Here is a 20751-nt window from a genome sequence, read left to right on the forward strand (position 1 = left end):
ATGGGAAGCAGAAAAGAGATATGTGGATGATAGAGCAGAATAAAGGGGTGTGGGATATTATGGCCAATGGAAGAGCACATGAAGGTGGAAAGGTATGTGGCTGAGGATAAAGGAGAATAAGAAGAAGGGATGGGACACTGGGGGACTGAGGAGCAGGGACAGAAGGGATGAAACACAAAAGATAGTGAAGAAGCAAAAGGAGAGGTGTGACACAGGAGGTGGTGGGGGAGCTCAGGGAGGGGAAGTTTCATGTACTGAGCCTATGGGGGCTGGGATCTGCATGTGATGAGGACAGGAAGCTGGGGCAGTGACATGGGGTCTGTGTGCAGGTTGGAGTGAGCAGCTAGGCAGGATGGGGGCAGGGAGGCATGAGAAACGCCAGCAACACGAGAACATGGAGCTAAGAGGGGTCTGTGTGGGGTGAGAGTCCATGAGGGACAGGGGAGTGATGGCAGGGAGCCGTGCGGCACAGCCACAGTCAGCACTTGGAGATGGGGAGCAGATGGGACACCAGGTGCGGACAGCTGGCGGGGATATTGGGGACAGGACCTCTCACCCCTTGCTGCCCCCCGCAGCACGGGAAAGCAGCACCGAGGGTGCGGGAGAGGGTTTGCAGGGCCTTTATTCATCACACGACAAGCAGGCACAGCACAGGGCGGGCAGGTGCTGTCATCAGGGCAGAGCGAGCCCTTCATGTGACCTTGGGGCAGGGACAGGGACTGCGGAGAGGACAGGGGCAGATGCTGCAGGGGCTGAGGCCAAACCTGGCACTTCCACAGCACATTAATTATCCCCATCTCCCCAGGCTTGGCCAAAGCAGCTCCTGCCTGTATGCAATGCTGCCTTCACAAAGCCCCTGCCGTCCCCTGTCCCTGTTCCCACCCTCGTGGGTAACACCCAGCACCGCTATTTACAGAGTAAGACAGAACTGACTAATATTACAAATAATTAAAAGGCAGTTGTAAAAATGAGAAAGAAAAAAAAACAAAAACCAAACACATTCCAAAAGTATAGTCTTTAAAAACAAAACAAAGCCTAGTTTTCAAGGAAAATGCTAAAAACCACCCCGAAAGGATCTATGTACAGCAGGAGAATGCCGGCGGCAGTGCCGGGGACGTGAGGGCGGCAGGCAGGGATGCTGCCTGGCCTTGGCTGCTGGTGCTGGGGGCAGTGCCTGCCCCACGGCTGGGTGACAGGGACCTCGTGGGGCCGGCCAGGTGCCCTCGGAGTGAAAGGCCATCGGTGTTGGGCCGTCTGGCCCTGGCTGATGCTGGTGTGTCCGGAGACACAGGCAGTGAGCAGCCATCGCGGAGATGCTGACGGAGGCTGCGACGTGGCAGTGATGCAGCCGTCCCGCTGCGGGCAGTATGAGGCTGGACGGGAGGGGGCAGCAGCTGCGGCAGCAAGAGCGGTTTCTGAGTGCGGCTGCGAGATGACAGCAGCGCACAGAGCCCCTGGAGCGATGTACACAACATGAGAACAACGCCCACAGGCTCTGGAGCAGTGTAGAGAGCCCCAAGGGTAACGCAGAGAGCCCCCAGAGCACCGTTCACAGCAGCCCCTGAGCAACGCAGAGGCCTCTGAAGCTGTGTACAGAGCCCCCAAAACAGTGTTCATAGCCCCTAAAGCAATGCACAGACCCCCAGGGCATTGCACGAGGCCCCGGAGCCATGCGCAGAGCCCTTGGGACCATGCACAGAGCCCCTGGAGCAATGTACAGAGCCTCAGAACAATGCACAGAGCCCTTGGGACAAATGTACACAGGCTCAGAGCAATGCACAGAGGCTCTGGAGCAATGTCCAGAGCCCCCCAAGCAATGCCTGCAGCTCCAGCAGGCACAGGCACCTGCAGGCAGTTCCATCTGTGCAAATCTCTGCCCAGCCCTTGGCACGCAGCTCAAAAATAGGTCAAGCAGCCACCTCGGAAATTGCCCTTCTCACCCAGCACAAACACTGCCAGGATGCTGTTCTCCTCCCTCCCTGGATAAGGCTTTTCCCCATGGTGATGACCCAACCTCCGGGCGGTGGAGGCTGCGAGCCACAATGCAGCCTCCCAGCCCACAATCTCTTAATCCAATTGGTACATCTCCAATTTAGCTCATTTCAGTACGTTTGGTTTTGTGTTTTTTTTTTTTTTTAAATGCACTTGGTTTTACATTGCAGGCTGTTCGGAATTGGGTAGAGCCAAAAGCGGATGGAGAAATTAAAAAAAGAGGGAGGAATATGTAAATTCAGCACTTGGAAGAACAAATAACTACAAGTGGCCTCGGGCAAGGAGGCGGGGGCTCAGCAGGGCTTAGGCTGCTGGGAGGGGGGGTCCCACACACGTGCATCCAGCACCCATCCCAGGAGCCGGATGGGAACGCCTCCACGCACCGCCCAGCCCGGGGACCCCCCCGCCTCCCTCCAGCACACGGCTGATGCAACCACCCTGCAAGCAGAGCTGGCAGGGATGCACCCAGCATTGGCCACGGGGCGGATCCATCCGTCAAATCCAACCCCTGTCGCGCTTCACCCCTCCCTGGACCAGCAGCATCACAGCCACCGCCTTGCGCGGCAGCTGTCCCCTTCACGGGGCCACCGCAGGGACCCGGTGCTTCCCGTCGTGTCTGTGCCTCGGCCACCCTGGCGGGATGCCCCACTGCTGCCGGCAGCCTCCGCCGCCCTTCATCATCTGCCTCTTAAGCATCCCCACGAGTGAGGGGATGGTTAGGAGACAGATGCATCCCCGAGAGGGGCCCCGTGGGCGTTCTTGGGGAAGGAGAGTGGGAAGCAGGCTAGGCTGCGCGCCCCATCTCGCTGTCCTCACTCACTCAGCGGCCCGGGCTTCTCCTCCGCCCTGGGGATGTCTATGGGGTGCAGCCTGCATTTGGAGGGCGAGTGGCGGGCGGCGGAGCGGGACGGCCGGGCAAAGCAGGAGGTGAGGGACTGTGAGCTGCAGTCGCATGCCATGTCCTGCAAAGAAAGATTGAAGGGCAGTTAGAGAGGGTTGCAGCCATCCCCACCACACAGCTTGGCACATAGGAGCCCCCCCACTTCATTACCTCGCTGGCCATGGCTGAGATGAAGTCAGGGTCCCGGGGGAATGCTTCTTTGCTCCCTTGGCCAAGGGACATCAGCTTGGGGTCCTCACAGCTGTTTTGTTTGAGGACTTTTTTGCTCAGGATGCGGGAGGTGCTCTCAGTGGGGTGATAGGAGGCCAGGCTGGGATGCTCGGTCTTCTTGGAGCCCTCCTCCCCACCACCAGCATCCTTCTTCTCTGGGGGGCCCGTGGGGCTCTGCGCCCGCCCACAAACATTCCTGAAGAATTCCTGCACCAGGCCGTACTTGGGGGCCTCAGCCTTGGCCCTGCCGCCCTCAGGGCAGCCCGGCTTCCAAATGGACTCGGTGCTGCCGGTGTGCTCCACCACACTGAAGAGGCTGGACAGGCCATCGTTGATGTTGCTGAGGACGGGGCTGTCACGAGTCGTGGTGGAACGGGCCCAGGCGGAGCCGTTCTGCTTGCCCTGGTGCAGGTTCCAAAGGCTCCTGTCCTTGGAGGCATCCAGCTTGGAGGAAGACCTCCGCTGCAGCTTTGGCGAGCCGTACTTGGGTGAGCAGCAGGGCCGCTCGATCCTGGCGTGCACCTTGTCCAGGGAGGTGGAGATCTGCTTGCCACGCACTGAGACGAGCGAGGAGCTGCGTGGGGACCAGCTCTTGCCATGCAGGCTGCTGCGCGGCAGGTCTGTCTGCAGGCCCACGCTCACTGTCTGCGTGGTCTGTGTCCCCACGTGGGCCAGCCCCACGGTCTGGCTCGAGGTGCTCTTCACTTTCCTCTCCAGTGAGCTGGAGCGGATGGCCTGTCGCACGCAGTTGGTGATCTCCTTCATGTCGTCACTCATGTTACCGGAGATCTCCAGGTCGTGCAGCGAGGGAGGGAAGTGGGGCACTGGTGGAACACTGCTCTCCCCTGTGCTGCCATCGAGCAGCTCTCGCTGCTGCTTGGAGAAGTTGCACAGCCACTGGCTGTACGTGCTCTCTGCCCTGGCCGACTCCTCAGGCTCCTTGGGTTTGGCCATGGTGAACAAGAAGCCGGGTTCGATCATGATCTTCCCCTCCTTGTTGTGCACCACAGCTGCCTCCAGGCGCCGCACCACAGGAGGGCTGTAGTAGATGCGGATCCCTGTCTTGTCAGGTGCTGTGTAGCTCCTCTGCATCTGCTTCTGAGCTGGGTCGTGCCCCGAGAGGCTGCTGGCCCGTGAGTAGTCCCAGGAGGAGATGCCCAGCTTCTCCTTGGCCAGGCTGTCGGAGGCGGGTTGCTCGATATTCACGTAGGTACAGTTAGGGGGAGGAAGGCCGGCGTTATCCCGGATCCCGTTGGGCAGCAGCTGGGAGGCTGCAGATGACTTTTTGCCTCGGGAATGGTCACCCAGCCCAGGCACAGTCTTTCCAGGGAGGTAGGGAGAACAGTCGAGCAAGCTTTCAAACTCTGACATGGAGGAAACGGACTTGGTCCTGTGGGAGAAGAGAGGACAGGGTTCAGCATTCGCCCATGCAGGCAGAGGGACAGGGTGATGATGTGGGATGCTGGAGGCATCACCCCAATGGGACCCTGCTGGGCACCCAGCCCTGCTCACTGCCTCCAGGAAGACAATCCTGGACCACAGCCGTGTCCAGACAGAGCTGGAGGTCAATCCAGCTGCGAGAGCCACTGATATCCTCCACATCTCGGGGATGATGGCCACCACCACGCTCACCTTTTTAAGTTGGTTCCCTTGGCATCTTCTTCAGAGATTGTCTCTTTGTCTGTGATTTTTTCATTCAGAGCCTAGGAGGACACAGAAGCATGCTCTGGTGGAGTCAGGCACAGGACCACAGCACACAGGTGTGTTGAGCAGGGACTGCACCCTGCTCCTTTCCAGCAGCGCTTCCCCAACACAACCAGGTCCTGCACCTCACTCCCAAAGCTACCCAAATAGGTGTGGGCTCACCCTGCCCACAACTATTCTCTTAACAACTTTCTGAAACCCCTGGGGATGAGCCACGCTCTCTGCTGTCTCCATCTACTTAAATGCCCCTTGCAACTGCTTGAGACTGCTGTTCAGGGAATGCTGTTGTGGGTACACCCAACCTCCATCAATTTTTAGCACAGACCTGAGCCAAACAGGAAGCCACAACACATGTAGCCCTCTCTCACCCACCTCTTTCCAGTTGCTGCCATGCTTCTCCATTTCGGAGTGTTTCAAAGCCCACGGGTTGGCTCCTTTCTGCAACTGGAGAACACATCCGTCATCCAACACGTGCACAACGAGCAGGGGCAGATGCACAATGAGCAGGGGCAGATGCTGGATGACACATGCATGGGGACACCATACCTGGTTGAGTTTGTTCTGCAGATCCTTCGCTTGCTGCTCTGCCTGCTGCTGCTCTTCCTTGAAGCGGGCCAGCAGCTCCACTTTCTCCTGTTTCCAGTTCTTTTCGCTGATCTGCAGCTGCTTGGTCAGGTCCATGACGGCGCTGTAGGATTCAGCCAGGAGATGCTGATGCTCCTCGCGCTCCCTCTTCAGTGCCACCTTCCAGTCTGGTAACGTCCGCTCCGTGATGCCTTTGCCTGCTTTTGCCTCCAGCTGCAGGGACACGGTGTTGGCAGCCACGTGCCAGATGGTCACCCAGTGGGATGGGGGCTGAATGTCCCCACCGAAATCCTGACAACCCTGGGAAGGTGACATCCCTGCGGGGCTGGCAGAGAGCACCCCAGGGATACTGCTGGTGGTGGCCAGGATGGCATCTGAAGGAGGGATACTGCCACCACAGAAGCTCTGCTCACTTCTGGGGAGGAGAGAGGGGAGCTGGGGACTAAAGATGGAGACCATAGAGAAACACAGCCCAAGAAACGCTGGCATCACTCTCATGAGCAGATGCACAGCCACAGGCTGCTGCCAGAACGGCATAAGGGAGCTGCAAACTGTCATCACCAGGAGCTCAGGGCAGACTGGGGCTGGGGGTTGACGGGACAGGAGAGGAAGGCTTTGGTGCTGTTGCAGCCTGGGGTAATGAGCATTGTGCATGACCAGAGCACGCTGAGTCCTGGTACCATCCTACCCACCCTAAACAAGCCCATCAGAGAAATAAAGTGCATCCTCTGCTCCCACTGCAATTTTCATGCCAGCCCCGTTGCTATAGAAACTCGCCTGCTAGAGTGGCTGCTCATTGTGATTCCTGCCGTGCCATGCTTCCTCCCAGCAGCCAAGCTCTGGCTGACAGTCGGGCAGCTCCCAAGCCCTACGTCCCCCCACCCCAGGCTCCCACCTGGGCGATGTGGCACTTGAGCTCGGCGCGCTCCATCTCCCAGGCAGCCTTGGCCTTGGTAAACTGCTGCTGCAGCTCGCCTGCACCACGCCGCTCCTCCCGCAGCTCTGTGCACAGCTCCTTCAGGGTGACCTTCATGTCCGCCAGTGTCTTGATGCACTCGTTGGGCTGTCAGGGACCAGAGGTGAGCAAGGGGTGCCACCTCGGTGCCCCAGCTGTGCATGCTGCCACCCCCACGTTACAGATGTGAGATGCCAGCAGGGTACGGGACCCCTCCCCCCACTGCCCAGCAGTGACACTCAGTGGGGAATGATTCTGCCCACTACACTCACCGTGTTGGGAGTCCAGGCGTCCCCAGAGCAGGTCCTGTTATCTGCCTGCTGCTGTGGTGTCAGCTCCTCCTCTTCCAGCAGCATGTACAGCTCCTTCATGCTGTTCACCTGCAGGAGATGCCGTGGGAAGGTTGCTGAGGACCCCAGCCAGGGACTGGGGACAGCTGAGTGTCCTATTTCCCCTGCCCACAGTACCTCCAGGAAGTCATCGCCCTCGCTGTGCACTATCTTGCCCTGGCGCCAGCACTTGAGGAACCACTTGAGCTTCATGAAGAGCAGAAGGAAGCTTTGCCTGAACTGTTGTGACTCCTGCACCAGCAGGTTCTTCTCCTGGCTCCAGAACTTTTGCTCCAGCCGCCTCTGCAGGTTGAGGCTCTGCAGTTCAAACTCACGCCGCAGCAGGGCTTTCTGGTGGTCCTCTTTCAGCTGTGGAGTGATATGCTGAGCCATCAGCATCCATACAGGCTGCTGTGCCTCCTCCCAGCACCAGACCCCACATTTTATGACTCTGACTCTGCCCAGACAGAGGGCAGTGGGGTCATAAAAGCAACAGGGGGAAGTTCTGCATGGCTCTACACCCACGTGCAAAGATGGGCAGGCTCAGCCCCCGCATTTCTTGAGGACTATTCTGAGTGTCCTCAAGCAGGTCCCCAGCCTGGGGATGGCCCCAGCTGTGCTCATGGGGATCCTATCTCCCAGGGCCAGCACCTGCTCACCTGGCAGATCTTCTGTGAGAAGTTGTCCACCTCGTCCTTCCGCAACTGCCTCTCCTGCGAGAGCTGCTCCTGCAGCCCCCGCAGGCTCTCATTGGCCTCTGACAGCACCAGCTGCAGCTCCTTCATCTGCAAGGGTATGGAGAGGGTAGTGGGTGCCCACCGGGCAGAGCTCAGCATCTCTACATAGCTCCTGACCCCGCATCACTCCCACTGGGGCATCTCCAACCCTCCAGCCCCACTGAGGGGACACAGCTCCCAGCCCCACTCTGGGACAGGTGGCTTCGTACCTCGGTGGCATAGGAGTCGTTCTCGTCAGGCCGACAGGTTTTGTAGCTCCGGGAATGTGCGGGGTCCGTGTCCTTGGTGTGGGTGATGCGGTAAGGGTCGGCGTCCCTAAAATCAGGCTGCTGCATGCGTGGGCAAGTTAATGAGAACAAACCAAAAGAGCGGGAAGAAAAGAAAGCCAGAAAACAAAACAATGGGTTTCCGAAACAGTAAAGAACTACAAGACAACAAAAAGGATGATGAGGAGAAGGAACTTCATCACCATGGCGGGAGACAATGCGGAAACCAAAAGGAAACACAGGATGAGACACGTGGCCTGGATTGTTTGGGAAAAGGAAGGGAAAAAAGAGAGAAAGAGGGAAAAAATGTGCAAACACCAGTTACGGTGCCATGCAGTGACTAGGGGGGAGCAGGACCTGGGGCTGGTGGGACTGCAGTCCAGCAGCATGCAGAAAAATAGGACTCTGAACAAGTGAGTGTGCTCCAGAAAAGCGCTTGTGCCCGTGATAGGACCTATGTCCCCAGTCCTGTCCCCACCCCTGGCTGTCCTGGTGAGGAGAGCATGGGATGCTCGCTGTGGATATGCTCCCCATCAGACCCAAATTTGCCTAGCCATCTCTGCTTTGCATATTACCCTGCCTGGGAATTATCTCAGTGCATGCCATGAGGCCTTTCCCAAGCTGCTGCCTGCAGTTCAGGGGGCTCTTGGGATGCTGCCCATCCCAACAAGCACAGAGCATCAGAGGAGGGGACGCTTGGCTCTGCAGGGAGCCTGGTGGCAGTGGATGGGAGCAGCTGGGCCACCAGCCCTGCCCGGGCAACTGCACTGGGGTGGGACAGCACTGCAGCCACGCAGACTTCTGCCACCACCTCCTGCTGCACACACTCTGTTGGAGCAGAGTCCTATCTTGTCCCAGGTGCCACGGCATGCAGCGAGCTGAGCATTAGTTTGGGGATTGCTCTGGAGAGGCACGAGGAGGGGTATGTTACGGGTTGGGGTTTGTTCTGTTAAAGCAGGAAGAAAAAGGCAAAAAAGTGGCAAATAAAGCAACGAGTGCTGCGGGGCGGCCATGGGGCGTGGGAAGGAGCCCCGTACCTGCAAGTCAGAGCCATGCTCCTTCTGCAGCCCCTCTTTGGTGGCCTCGTGGCTGCTGGAGAAGGGGAAGGAGCCGGAGTGCTCCTTGAGGCCGCTGGAGAGGAGGTCCACCTTCCGCATGAAGCAGCCCAGGTCCTGCTGCAGCACACCCAGCCTCATGAGGAGCACATTCATCAGCTTGGCGTCGCTGGGGCTCTCGCTGCTGTTATCCAGGGCCTCAGCCAGCAGCCCCCCCACACACTCGTTGTCCAGGCACACCTTCAAACTGGAGGTGAAGCCATTGGCATCTGAAATCAAGATGTCGATGGCTTTGCTGACAAGCGCTGCTTGGTCCCGGATGCCCAGCAGGGTCTCCAAGTCCTTGGCCTTAAGCAGCTTGGTGTTGGAACCGCCGTCCAGCACCCTGTCCTGCACCTCAGCCTCAGTGCCACGCTCATCCCTCCAGCCAGCAGTGGGCACGCACTGCGCTGAGTCGCCGGCCTCAGCGTCGGTCTCCAGCATGGGCCGAGTGGTCTGGCAGGAGGCCAGGTCACAGCGCTGCAGGTTGGAGAGGAGAACCCGGTTCTCGTACTGCAGCTTCTTCACCTTGCCGCTCAGCTCACTGATCTGCACCTTAGCCGTGGCCAGCTCTTCCTGCGAGGGCTCGCTGACCACTGAGCAGCTGTCCTCTGACAGCGTCACATCCAGCTCGTGGTCCGACTTGTATTTGTTGAGCTCGTTCAGCAGGAGCTTGTTCTGGTCCTCCAGCTCCAGCAGTGAGCGGCGCAGCAGGTCGGCCTCCTCCTCCACAAACTGCAGGTGCCGTCGCAGCTCTGCCACCGTGTCCCCCGCGTCCCCGCAGGCCGAGGTGCAGGCCAGGAACCGCAGATCCTGCCCTGGCAGCTCCCTGTCCCCCTGGCCCTTCATGTCGTCCATCTCAGCCCGCAGGCCGCGGTTTTCCACCTCCAGCTCCACAATCCTGCGGCTGAGGATGTTGGCTTCCTCCTCCACCAGCTTGAGGTGGACCTTGAGCTCGGCCTCGCGTGAGTGGGGTGAGTCGGCAAGCTCCTCCACGGACAGGGAGCTGTCGAGGTCCCCGTAGAGGGACCTGTACTTCAGAAGCTCCTCCTTCATGCCATCATTCTCCTTGGCCAGCTTGGTCAGCTTTTTGCACATCAGGGCCGATTCCTCCTTAGCAAAGTGCAGCTGGCACTTCAGGTCTGCGCTGTCCTCCTGGGGACAGGGAGGGGACAGGTGTTAGGGTCACAGGCTGAGAGATGGCGGCTCTGAGGGACATGGAGCACAGACACCGAGCTGGGGATGCGGGGGCCTGGCTCTGACACCACCCAAGATGGGGAGGAAAGCTGCCTGATGCCACGGGAGAAAATCCCAGCCACCAACAGGCTTCCTCTCCCTCTGCTTTGTGGTGGCAGAGCAGCCACCTTACTGGGACACAGTGACAGCCGCAGCCTGGAGGGCAGAAGCAGCTACAATGTGTTTGTTTTTTTCTCCCATGGTCCCACCCCTTGCTCAGCCCCTTTCCTCTCAGCCACCATCCCCACTACCACTCTCATAGCCCCAGCCAAGCCCCTGGCCCTGCTCAGGCTCCTTTGCTTCCCCTTTGCTTGAAGTTGTGCTCAGGCTGACTTTACTTTTATCAATAACCAGCTCTGCTCTTTGCTCTGAGAAACCATTTCTCAGCCTTGGAAAGGTTTCTGGACAGAGGACCAGGATTTCCTGACTCAGCTCGTGACTTCCTGTCCAGTGTGGTCATTCTGGTGTAGTGACCGCCTAGGGGGGACCCACCAGCATCACCCACCAGTGGCACCCACCTCCAGCTCCCCTGGCTCCCAGCACCCCAATGCCCCCCAGCATGGCAGAGGTGCCCACAAAGCTCCAGGAACCACGGAACATGTGGTGCCTCCATCCCTGCAGGACTGCCACAGGTTTGGGGTGCTGCTTAATTCCCCAAAATAGCCACAGGGACAGCAGTGGGGGGGCAGCGTCATGAGGCCGCTATCCCAGCCAGGCAGACATGACCTCAGTTCCTGTTTTTCCAGGAAAAAAAGCTGCAGCCGGGCACTTCCCCCTGTCCGAGGCACAGCCAGAGCAACCAGCAGCACCTCAACTGCTCCTTGCGCTGGAGACAGAGGGGACAGAGCTCGGTTTTAACTTTGTCTTGCCCCAACAACTCCATTTTCTCCTAGTGCCCAGCACTGTCAGGCAGGAAAGGAGCCCAAGAAGCTACCAATGAGTCACAGATGGCTTTGCCTGGGGGCACCCAGTCATGCTGCACAGGAAGCACACAGGGACTGGGGGAGCTGCCAGCCCATTGGCACCCCAGGAAGCTGAGGCTGGCTTTGAACCTCCAGCACTAAGCCACAGTTGTGTCCCTCTGGTGCTGCCCTTCTGCCTCATATCCCTAAATTGAGGGCTCTGGAACAATGACAGCATGGGAAGCAGGGAAGCAGGGTGGTGTTTTCCTGCACTCTGTCCCCATGTGGAGTAGGATGCGATAGCAGTAGCACAGTGACCCCAAAAATCCTGGGGTCACCATGACGAGATGCTTACAGCTTTATGGGGCTCCCTCCCTGCCCAGGCTTTAGGGAAGTTCTACTCCCCAGAATAGATCCTATGTCTGCCTGCCTTTGGAAGAGGATTTTTTGGGTATTAAAACACTCGCATATCTATCACCACAAAGGCAACTCTGCCCCTCTGAGCCCTGGTAACAGCATTAACGTCTCACAGAAGCTCAGTGCAACCGCAAGTGACAGATAAAATCCCCCAGCTGCCATCACAGCCCCTCCCCACACTCGCCCAGAAGCCTGCACAGGGCAGGGATGGTGACAGTGGCCTCAAGCTGCTGCCATGGGACCCCAGGCCCCTCAGGATCACTTGGCCACTGGCACAGGCAACAATGACACATGGAAGGGGCTAAAGGCACCACCTGCCACTGATATTCCATTGATAAAGGAGACAAGGGACCCCCGAGGACAATGAGGATAGCTCAGCGCATCAATCCCTGCCTTGTGCAGGGGCTGGGGAAGGCAGATGAGCTCTGAGAGGAGGAGATGGCTCTGCCTTGCTCAGGATTTCCTTCCGTGCTGGGTGCAGTGGCCATCAACTGGCACCACGGCCCGTACCTGCACCGATGGTTTCTTCTCAGTCTTCCCAATGGAGCGAGACCCCCTTTTCTTCAGGGAATTCTGCAGAGAGAAAAGGAAGATGTCACCTACAGCCAAAGCGTGGCACCCTGCTGCAGACGGACAGAGCAACCAGCACTCCCAGCCTGGGGACACCGCAGCCAGGGCACTGCTGACTGCTCCAGTAGCTTGGGAAGGGGCCAGAGCACTGGTGGGATGAGCCCCTGGTGCTGGGGGATCCAGGGTGCCTGACATCATGTCATGGGATTTGGCCAGAGATTTCCCCTGTGGGCAAGAGGGCAAGTGGAGAGGCTGAGTCATGGGCCGGATGGAGTGGGGAATCCCAGACTGGGATGGCTTCAGGGCATCCTGGCTTGGGAGCAGGAGCTGGAGCTCCTCCATGTCTCTCCCTGCCCACACGCAGCAGCAGGCACATCCCAGCTGCTTTTCTCCTATCCGCCCAGAGATGGGGTTGCAAATGGGGACCTGGAATCAGCCACGAGCTGTCATACTGCTAGAGACAGTGGCATCTGGGCGGAATGGGACACCAAGATTCCCAAGCCTAAATCCCCCAGCAATTATCCTCCTGCCCCTCTGACCACCCCAACACAAAGAGTGCTTTGCAATGGCTGAGGTCTCCCAGTTTATCAATGGAGCTGGCCCTTTCTCCAGGGTCCCTGGGCACACAGGGGACAATCCCCAGGCTAGCAATGACAGCTGAGACATGGGGAGCCCCACACAGGAAAAAAGAAGAACACAACAAGTTGACCTGTTCCCAGTCATGCACTGCCCTGCTGTGCCCTGGTGGGTGATGCAATGAGGCTCACAAGGCTGGGGCTGCCCCAGGCACGTTCCCATGCTGGCGCTGAGGCCCCAGCAGCCAAAGAAAGCAGCTGTGAAATGTAAGCTGCTGCCTGTGCCAAGGTGCAGGGCTCCAGCTTTCCTATTAAGGCTAAGACCAGTGCTGGAGCTGCTCGAACCCCACCCGGGGGCTGGCTGTGCCACGTCGGCATTGCTCGCCCCGGCTGTGCTAGGGACAGGCATGCCCTTACCCCACAGCATAGTGGTTAGGGGACACTGCAGTCCCTGCGCCCAGGATAGAGCTGGGGGACGGAGGTTCAGCCCAGGGGATGCACTGCCCATCCCACAGCAGCCCAGCCACGGGAAAACCTCTTGCAAGTGAGAAATAAGCGGCCCCTAGGGGCAAGCTCAGCCCTGCCCAGCCTGCTGCTGTTTGCATGCTGCTAACAAGCTCTGCCACTGTTCCACATCCTACAGCAGAAGGGAGGAGGCTGCTGAGAGTGGTAACTCACCCTGTTAACTCGCTTTCCTAATTAGCGTTCTGGAATAAGTGAGTAACCCCAGTGCCTGGGGAAATGCCCTTTTCAAGAGCGGATGCAAACCCATGGTGCCTGCTGCAGAGCCCAGCAGGAACTGCAGGAACACAACGCTCTGTCCCTGCAGGGCTCATCTATGGTCACAGCCAGGTTTGTGCCCATTAGCATCCCACCAGCACAGACCTGCCAGCCTCAGGGAACTCAAAACAACCTCAAGCACATAGAAGCCTGTCCTGTGCCATCCAGCAGCAGCCCACTGGGGCTGCAGAAGGGACACCTCCCATTCTATTCTCACAACCCACTGTCCCCACCCCCGTTCCAACACAGGCAGTGAGGGCAGCAGGGCTGGGCGATGGCACCACATCCTCTCTGGCACAGTGCCTGCAGCTCCTCGGGGACCCATCGCATCCCGGGCAGTAGGGAAGTGGGTTATGAGTGCTGCGATGGATTACATGCTTGTGCTGTCACTACGATGCCTTTCCTGTCACCAAGAAAGGATCTCCCCTCACTGCATGGGGACCAGCAGCATTCCTGGCCAGGAGCTTGTCTGAGACTAACAGCCCTGGAGTCCTGCATAAGTGCGCACAGCACACACACAAAGGCACACATGTGCCAGCCATGCCCCAAAGGACAAGCTTGAGAAGAGTGAAGCTGTCCCCACTCACGGGCAGTCAGGGCACAGCCAGCCCTGGGTGTGGTGCTGCCCACACACCCTAACATCACTCTACACAGAGCAGCACCGCTCGGGTTTCATGAGCATCTGCAGCACGGTTTGGGTTTCAGCGATATGAATGCCTCGTGGCACCAGGCCAGGACACCTGCTGGGGGCTGAGCCTTGGGGTCACCCCCTCCACGTGCCCCCTGTGTTCCCCTCACCTCTCTGAGCTTGTCCATCTCATTCTGTACCACCTGCTTGGCCAGCTCCGTCTCGATCAGTCGCTGGCGCAGGTCCTCGTTCTCCTCCTCCAGCCTGATCCTTTTCTTCTCCACTGCCTCCAGTTCGTTGTGGAGCCGCACGGAGACATCCTTGGCCACCTGGAGACACAGTGTGGCTGTCACTGGGCTGGGCACAGCATGCTGGGACCACAGCACAGGGGCAGGACCTCACGGGCACCTACCAGACCCAGACAATACCCATGAAGATCGCCTTAGAACCCTTTGGAGCAGACATCATGCCAGGTAATATCCTGTCCCCTGGCCACATGTGTCTCCTTTATCACCATCATTACTCCTGCCCCTACCTCTAGTGGTCAAACCCTGCTTTCCCCAAGCATAACGCAGTGCTGTGGGATAGATGCCTGTCAGCTTTGTGTGCTCTACAGTGCTGGAAAGCAGCTGCTGCATGGCTGGGAGGGGAGAGGAGCAGCCCCTCGGGAAAGGAAAGGCGAGCTGCTGCATCGGGTTACGGAAAAATCGCACAAGAGCCCCCAGAGCTGAGCGACTCCCTGCTGCAGCCCCTGTGGGGGGCATTGCTCAGGGTCAGCACAGTGCTTGATTTCAGGCTCCTCTGTCACCTCCCTCCAAAATCTGAGCTGCTGATTGAGCCGCTCCCCAGCAATGGAGATGTCCCCTGCTGCCACCACTCCTTCTGGCAGCAGCACAAGTGATCAGCAAACACAACTCAGCATCAGGCTGGTGCTGGGGCGAGTGATGCGAGGCCACCTCAGAGCCATCACCTTGTCCCTGTTCCAGCCTGGGACCTTCCAAAGTTCCCATAGTGGCCAACAGGAGAAGCAGCTCCCAGGTCCCCAGCTACAGTGGAAAGCTGTGTCCCAGCAACTCACTTCCTATCTCACCCCAAGCTGCTTTGGGACAGATCCCGCCCCACCCTCTGGGCACTGCCCCTGAGGGCACCCCCCGAGCATCACCTTGACGTCCTGCTCCAGGCTGTGAATGAGCTCGCCATCCACTTGGCCGGTCTGTGCCACACGCAGGCTGCGCCGTTCGGCCTTGCGCAGGCGGTACTGCAGGATGCGGCACGTCTTGCTGGCTTGGTCCAGCTGCTGCCGCAGCTCCTGCAGCTGGTAGACGTCCTCCTCCATGTAGACGTCTCTCATTTCCAGCATCTCGGCGCGCAGCTCCTCAATCTCATCCTGCAGGGAGAGGCGTGTTGGAGAGGTCAGAGCCCACAGCCTGCAGCTGCCCCACGTGCCCATGCCGTGCACCCCACAGATGGGTGCTAACAACTGGGGGGTTCCTCCTTTCCTCTCATGGCACAGATGACATCATTATGCTGCTCTGCACATGGTGGGATGCCTATGGAGGTAGAGGATAACACTGGGCCACGTGCACTCCATGCACACCAGATCAGGGGGAAACTGGTATCATGTGCAGGATGTCTACCTTCAGCACAGGGATAACAGCACTGAGGGAGCAGGCAGAAGCACCCAAAGTGGACCATAAAATAACAAAATTCTTGAGTTAGGGATCATCGAGTCCTACCCCTGGCTCCAACAGCACCACCCAAACCCTATGGCTGAGAGCGCTGCCCTCCACTCCCTGTGAGGAGCTGCAGCCGCCATGAGGCCTCCCCTCAGCCAGCTCTGCTCCGTGCCCAGCAAACACAGCGACCTCGGCCACTCCTCTCACACTCAGACCCTTCCCCATCTCTGCAGCCCTCCTCTGGACGCTCTCTCACAGCTTTATATCCTTCTTATGTTGTGGCACCCAGAGCACAGCAGGACAACCTCTTCCCTCGCTTGGCCAGCAGCGCTGGGCCTGATGCACCCCAGGGGTCGGCTGGCCCTTCTGGCTGCCAGGGCACACTGTGACCCATGGACAACTTGCCGCAACCCCCAGGCCCCCTATGGGATGCGTATGTGGATGTTAAATCCCACGAGCCCCACAGAGCGGTGCACTGGGGGAAGGAGCATTCTTAGGGCTCAGGGACTCCCGGTGAGCTGAACACCACGCGTGTCGCTGCCAGCACCTCTCGTATAAATAAACCAAAATAAAAGAGGAAGATGGGGGAGGGAAAGGATTCGCCGTGGGAGCAGCCCAGGCAGCAGTTGCAGTGAGAGAAATGTAGGTCGCCTTGGAAAAGATGTGTCAGGAGGAAGGAGGCAGGCACGGAGCAGAGAGGCAACGCAGGGACACGAGCGTGGCTGCCAGCGCTGGGCCCTGAGGCTGCCCCACTGTTTGCCACCAGGCAGCCACTGCCGCGGAGGGGAGCACAGAGCTGGGCTGGCAGCGCACACAGCGCCCGGAGCTGCCTCAAATTTGGTGGCAGCCACTCTGCCCAGCTCCAGCACAAAGCTCCAGCTGCATTTTCTCTTTCTACCCCCCCCCCACTCCGAAAAACAAAGCCTGAGGGCGGCAGCTGCGGGGATCAGCCACAGTCGCTCACTGTTGGCTTTTGCAGTGAGATGGCAAATCGGGGATGTCACCGAGACAATCCCCGATTATCCCCGAGCTGCCGGCACCACAACGGCCGCGTGGCTCTGTGTCGGGGTTCTGGAGTAAGCAAGAACCAGGAGGTGACCCTCAGAGGACCCAGGGTGCTCCGGGAACTGCCAAAACTGTCCCACTGAGGGGGGTCGCTACATCGCTACAGGCACATCCCATGGTTCTAAAACCTCCAGGCACAAAGCACAAAGATGTACAGCACCAGGAGACACTGCTGTGAAGGCTGTAATGCTCCCCAGGGTGATATCCCTACTGGAAACCCCACAGTGACCTGGGGAAATGAGAAAAGCTCAGAAAGCCACGCTGGTCTGGGAGCTGCTGGGGTGGGTTTGGAATGAAGTCGAGAGCTTTCGTGGAAAAAATGCTTTGCACAATGCAGGTGGCTTGCGATGGGGCAGCAGAAAACAGCCACCTGCAAATAGGGTGAGCAGATCCTGCGTGGCAATGTGAGCACTTGAAATAAAGATACCGCCCTGATGCTTCACAAAGTACCACGAGAAAAGAAAGAAGGCTGAAACCAGCCTGGGTCAGGTGGCTCAGGAAAGCTTCACCACCAAAGCTGTTTGAATGGTGGCCTAAACAGGACTGTGAGGCAGCTGAGGTGCTATGGGACACTCCCTGCAGGACGCCCTGCGGTGCTAAGCCGAGGTAATGGGATTAGGATCGGAGAGCAGCAAGATGCCAGCAGGCCAGGGGCAGCTCAGGGCGGCGGTGCTGACACCCTCTGTGGGCAGAGCAGCCCACCCTGACCACCCTGCAGCTGCAGCTCTGTGGCGTTGCTGTGCATCTTTGCAAAATGCAACCAGAAAACGCAGATTGAGGCAAAGGTAGAGCCAGGAGCAGATGAAATGCTTGAGAAACAGCCAGGATTGAGGACTGGCACTGCAAAAGCACTGTATGCGGTGCTGAATACTGCACGCCATGGAGGTGAGGAGGATGCCAGGAGACATGATGGGGTGTGCAGAAGCCAATGCCTGGCTTGTATTTGCAGGAATCAAACGTCACTCGTGGAGGAGCACAAGATAAACACCAACCCGTGAGCCTCAGAGCGACTGCATCTTTCCAAAAGGCAGCACAGTGGGAGCCCCATCTCCTACAAGCAAAAAGCAGAGTAGGATGCAAAGCTGGATGATGCAAATGACAGCACTGCTGGCTGCTGTGCTGCTGGCAATGCCTGCCTCGCCAGGGTTGGCAGCGTTTGGCTCTGGGGCACAGCCAAGCAGCAAGCATTGAATCCTGGGGACAGCCCTGTGCACACACTGAGTCCCAGCACAGGATGAACAGAGCAAGGAGGGGTGTGGGCAGGGGGCTGCTATACATTCCCATCTCTGTGCAGAGCTTGGAGCAGCAAGAGAGTCCACAGAGAGCCAGGACCAGCACCCCGCAGCTGCACTGGTGTTACAGGACATGCGCAGCAGCTCTCAATGAACTCTGAGCCCTCACCGGACAGAGGAGAGAATTATGCTATAATTCGCTAGGGAAAAAAATAGGGACCCCCCCAGCAAGAGGGTCCTGGCACACACCCCAGTACACCATGTGATGCAAGGTTGGTAAGGGGCACCCTGTGTAACGCCTCACAAGGGTTTCTTCAAGCTCTCCGAGAGCACAGCAGCCACCCTTCTCATTGTGCCTCACAGCAAGACAAATCCCAGAGCTTCCCAGCTTTGCACCTGCCCCCATAAATTACCCTGCACACAGCTGGGGGCTCACTGCTGGCTGGGCAGCGGTGATGAGCCAGGCGCTGCCAAGCCCTTTGTGGGGCTGGGAATGATGAGGCCCTGGGGCTCATTCCAGCACTGCTGTTGTTTTGCTGTAAGCCTCTGTCAAATTATTTTTCTCCCTCTAAGCCTGGGGAAATCACTGCTGCAGGGAGCAGCAGGAGAGGCATGCTGAAATATATTCATCCGTTGGGTTAGTGCAGCCAAGGAAGGAGCAGTACGAGCTGACAGCTTGCCCTGCCCAGGCACCATGCACGGCCACGCTGACAGCACCCAATCCATCCCCAAACCCCCAAAATGGGAATTTTATCCAGCTCTACCCAAGTGATATTTCACCTGTAGCTGTTCCAGTTAGCACTAGGATGTACCACCTCTGACAGGTCAGACAGATCGGTGCCAGAGGGGAGGGGACCCTCCGCAGCATCCCTGCATGTTGCATCACAGGCCAGCCTAATCATTTGTCTTCTTGCTGGTCACAGTCTGCTCGACAGCTTCTACTTTTTTTGGGAGCACCACAAGTGAGCATGGCTGCAGTTATTGGCCAGCCCAAGCCAGGCGAAAAGAACTGACCCTAACCCATCAGCACAGAGGATGCGGGATGCTCAAAGCACTTTCAGGAAGATTTCACATCTCGCTGCTGCTTTCCCATCTCCCTGGGACTGCAAGGGGAATATGGGGCACATGGAGGGGCAGTCCAGAGGGCAGCACTGCCACACACAGTGGGAGTGTGGACACCAATGTCCCTACAGCTTCTGGACATCGCTCCATGCCAGGGCTGCTCCTTGCAGCAAAACATCCCGAGCCCTGCAGCCTGCCGTGATGATCACGTGAAGATGGAGGAAGCAATTGCACGGCCAGCCGGCGCAGCAGCGTTTTCACACACATTCTTGGAAACCGGAGGGGCCTCATCTGTATTTTTCCAGCTCTCCGTAAATCAAAGCCCTTAAGCTCATGCTGCTAATTCTGGCAGGAGTTCGGACACCAGCTGCAAGCTGGGGCTTTGCTAATGGACAAAGGGCTCGGCCAAGCATCTCCAGGGTGTAGCACCCAGCTCTCACCTCACCACAGCAATCCCCGCATGTTCCCAAGCTCTGGCTTGTGGAAGGACTGTGAGGCAGACCTGGCGAGTTCCCACCTGCCACAGTAAAGGGATGCCACCAAGCACAGCACCGACACTTGGCCCCTCTCAAGGTGCTGCTGCAGCCTGTATGGTGGCATCAATGTCTTACCCAAGCGGCACCCTGAGGAAGAGGGGAGGATGCAAAATGCCTGCAGCCCACCAGGTCACAGCATCTATCCCCTTTCTGTCCCCAAGACCCACGTCCCCAGACTTGCCCTGGCATCACTGTGTGTCTATCAGCCAGCTGCAGGCCTGGAAAAAGGCCCCGGGGAGTCTGAGGCCCATGTGAAGAGCAAGCACAGGGACTGGTGGAGGGAAATGAGCTGGAAAATCTCCCCCTGGGGACCTGCCAGTGTCAGGAGGCAGAGAGGACAGTGGCAGCATCCCACTCTGTGCTGTACCGTACCATGCCATGTGTTGGGCTGTGCTGGGTTTCTCCATGCTGAACTGAGCTTGGACCTTCCAGGCTATCCCATGGCATGACAGGCTGTACCAAGCCAAGTTCAGCACTGGCTATGTTGTCCAGCTGAGCCATGCCATGCCGTGCTCAGTGATGCTGGGCTGAGCAGTACTGGGTTGAACTATGCGCCCTATACTTGCCTGTGCCATATCCAGTCATGCTCAGAGATGCTGTACCTTTCCCAGGAATGCCCAGAGATTCTGAGCTACACTATGCCCAAGGCTGTCATGTGATGCTGCGCCCAGGCCATGCTGTGCTATGCCCAGGGATGCTGTATTATGCCCAAAAATACCCAGAGATGCTGGGTCCTGCTAAGGGATGCCCAAGGATGCCCAGAGGTGCTAAGACATGCTATGACTAGGGGATGCCATAGGATGCCCAAGCATGCTATGCCCTGCCCAAAGATGCCCAGATACTCTGTGCCCAGAAATGCCATGCCTAGGGAGCAAGTACAAAAATCACAGAAATGCTGCATTACATCCAAGGATGCCCAGAGATGCTGAACTACGCTACGTACAAGGATGCTGTGGGATGCCCAGAGATGCTGTCCGCCCCTACTCAGGGGTGATATGTCATGGGATGTGCCCAGGGATGATGTGCTGTGCCCAGCAACGCCACGTCCAGAAATACTGAGCTACGCTGTGTCTGGGATGCTGTGGGATGCTGTGTCCTGCCCAGGGATGCCATGCCATGCCAAGGGAAGCTGTACTCTGCCCAGGGACGCCACTTTGCATTGCACCCAGGGATGCTGTGGGATGCCGTGCCCTACCCAGGGATGCCCAGGGACGCCGCACCCGGCGATGCCGCACCGTGCCCACCTTGAGATAGTCGTTCTCGGAGCGCAGATCCTCCAGCTCGCGGAGCAGCCCGTCG

At 58.3% G+C, this 20751-nt stretch overlaps 2 protein-coding genes across 3 annotated transcripts in view; both read right to left on the bottom strand.

Moving 5' to 3' along the window:
- Window positions 1-604: 604 nt before the first annotated feature.
- On the bottom strand, window positions 605-20745 carry SOGA1 (suppressor of glucose, autophagy associated 1). Of its 2 annotated transcripts, none has more exons than XM_031556501.1 (15): window positions 20697-20745; window positions 15044-15268; window positions 14052-14210; window positions 11839-11901; window positions 8717-9928; window positions 7623-7739; window positions 7336-7461; window positions 6815-7045; window positions 6620-6727; window positions 6288-6455; window positions 5354-5605; window positions 5180-5251; window positions 4736-4806; window positions 3044-4493; window positions 605-2954 (listed from the first exon to the last, which is right to left on the bottom strand). In XM_031556501.1, the coding sequence occupies exons 2-15, from the start codon at window positions 15239-15241 to the stop codon at window positions 2805-2807; spliced, it is 4377 nt and encodes a 1458-aa protein (XP_031412361.1). In that variant the 5' UTR covers window positions 15242-15268; window positions 20697-20745; the 3' UTR covers window positions 605-2804. The 2 variants fall into 2 exon arrangements, with proteins under 2 accessions (XP_031412361.1, XP_010720571.1); XM_010722269.3 differs by having other exon boundaries at window positions 7623-7742.
- The window catches only part of LOC104913984 (myosin-7B-like), a 4810-nt gene continuing 2970 nt past the window's right edge, over window positions 18912-20751 (bottom strand). Inside the window, exons 5-6 of the mRNA XM_019622073.1 lie at window positions 19434-19539; window positions 18912-18957 (exon numbers count right to left, since the gene is read on the bottom strand). Coding sequence (XP_019477618.1) covers window positions 18912-18957; window positions 19434-19539 — 152 coding nt within the window. The remainder of the gene's footprint in view (window positions 18958-19433; window positions 19540-20751) is intronic.

Source organism: Meleagris gallopavo, chromosome 22 (assembly GCF_000146605.3).
Source record: "Meleagris gallopavo isolate NT-WF06-2002-E0010 breed Aviagen turkey brand Nicholas breeding stock chromosome 22, Turkey_5.1, whole genome shotgun sequence".
Taxonomy (NCBI): Eukaryota; Metazoa; Chordata; class Aves; order Galliformes; family Phasianidae; genus Meleagris; species Meleagris gallopavo.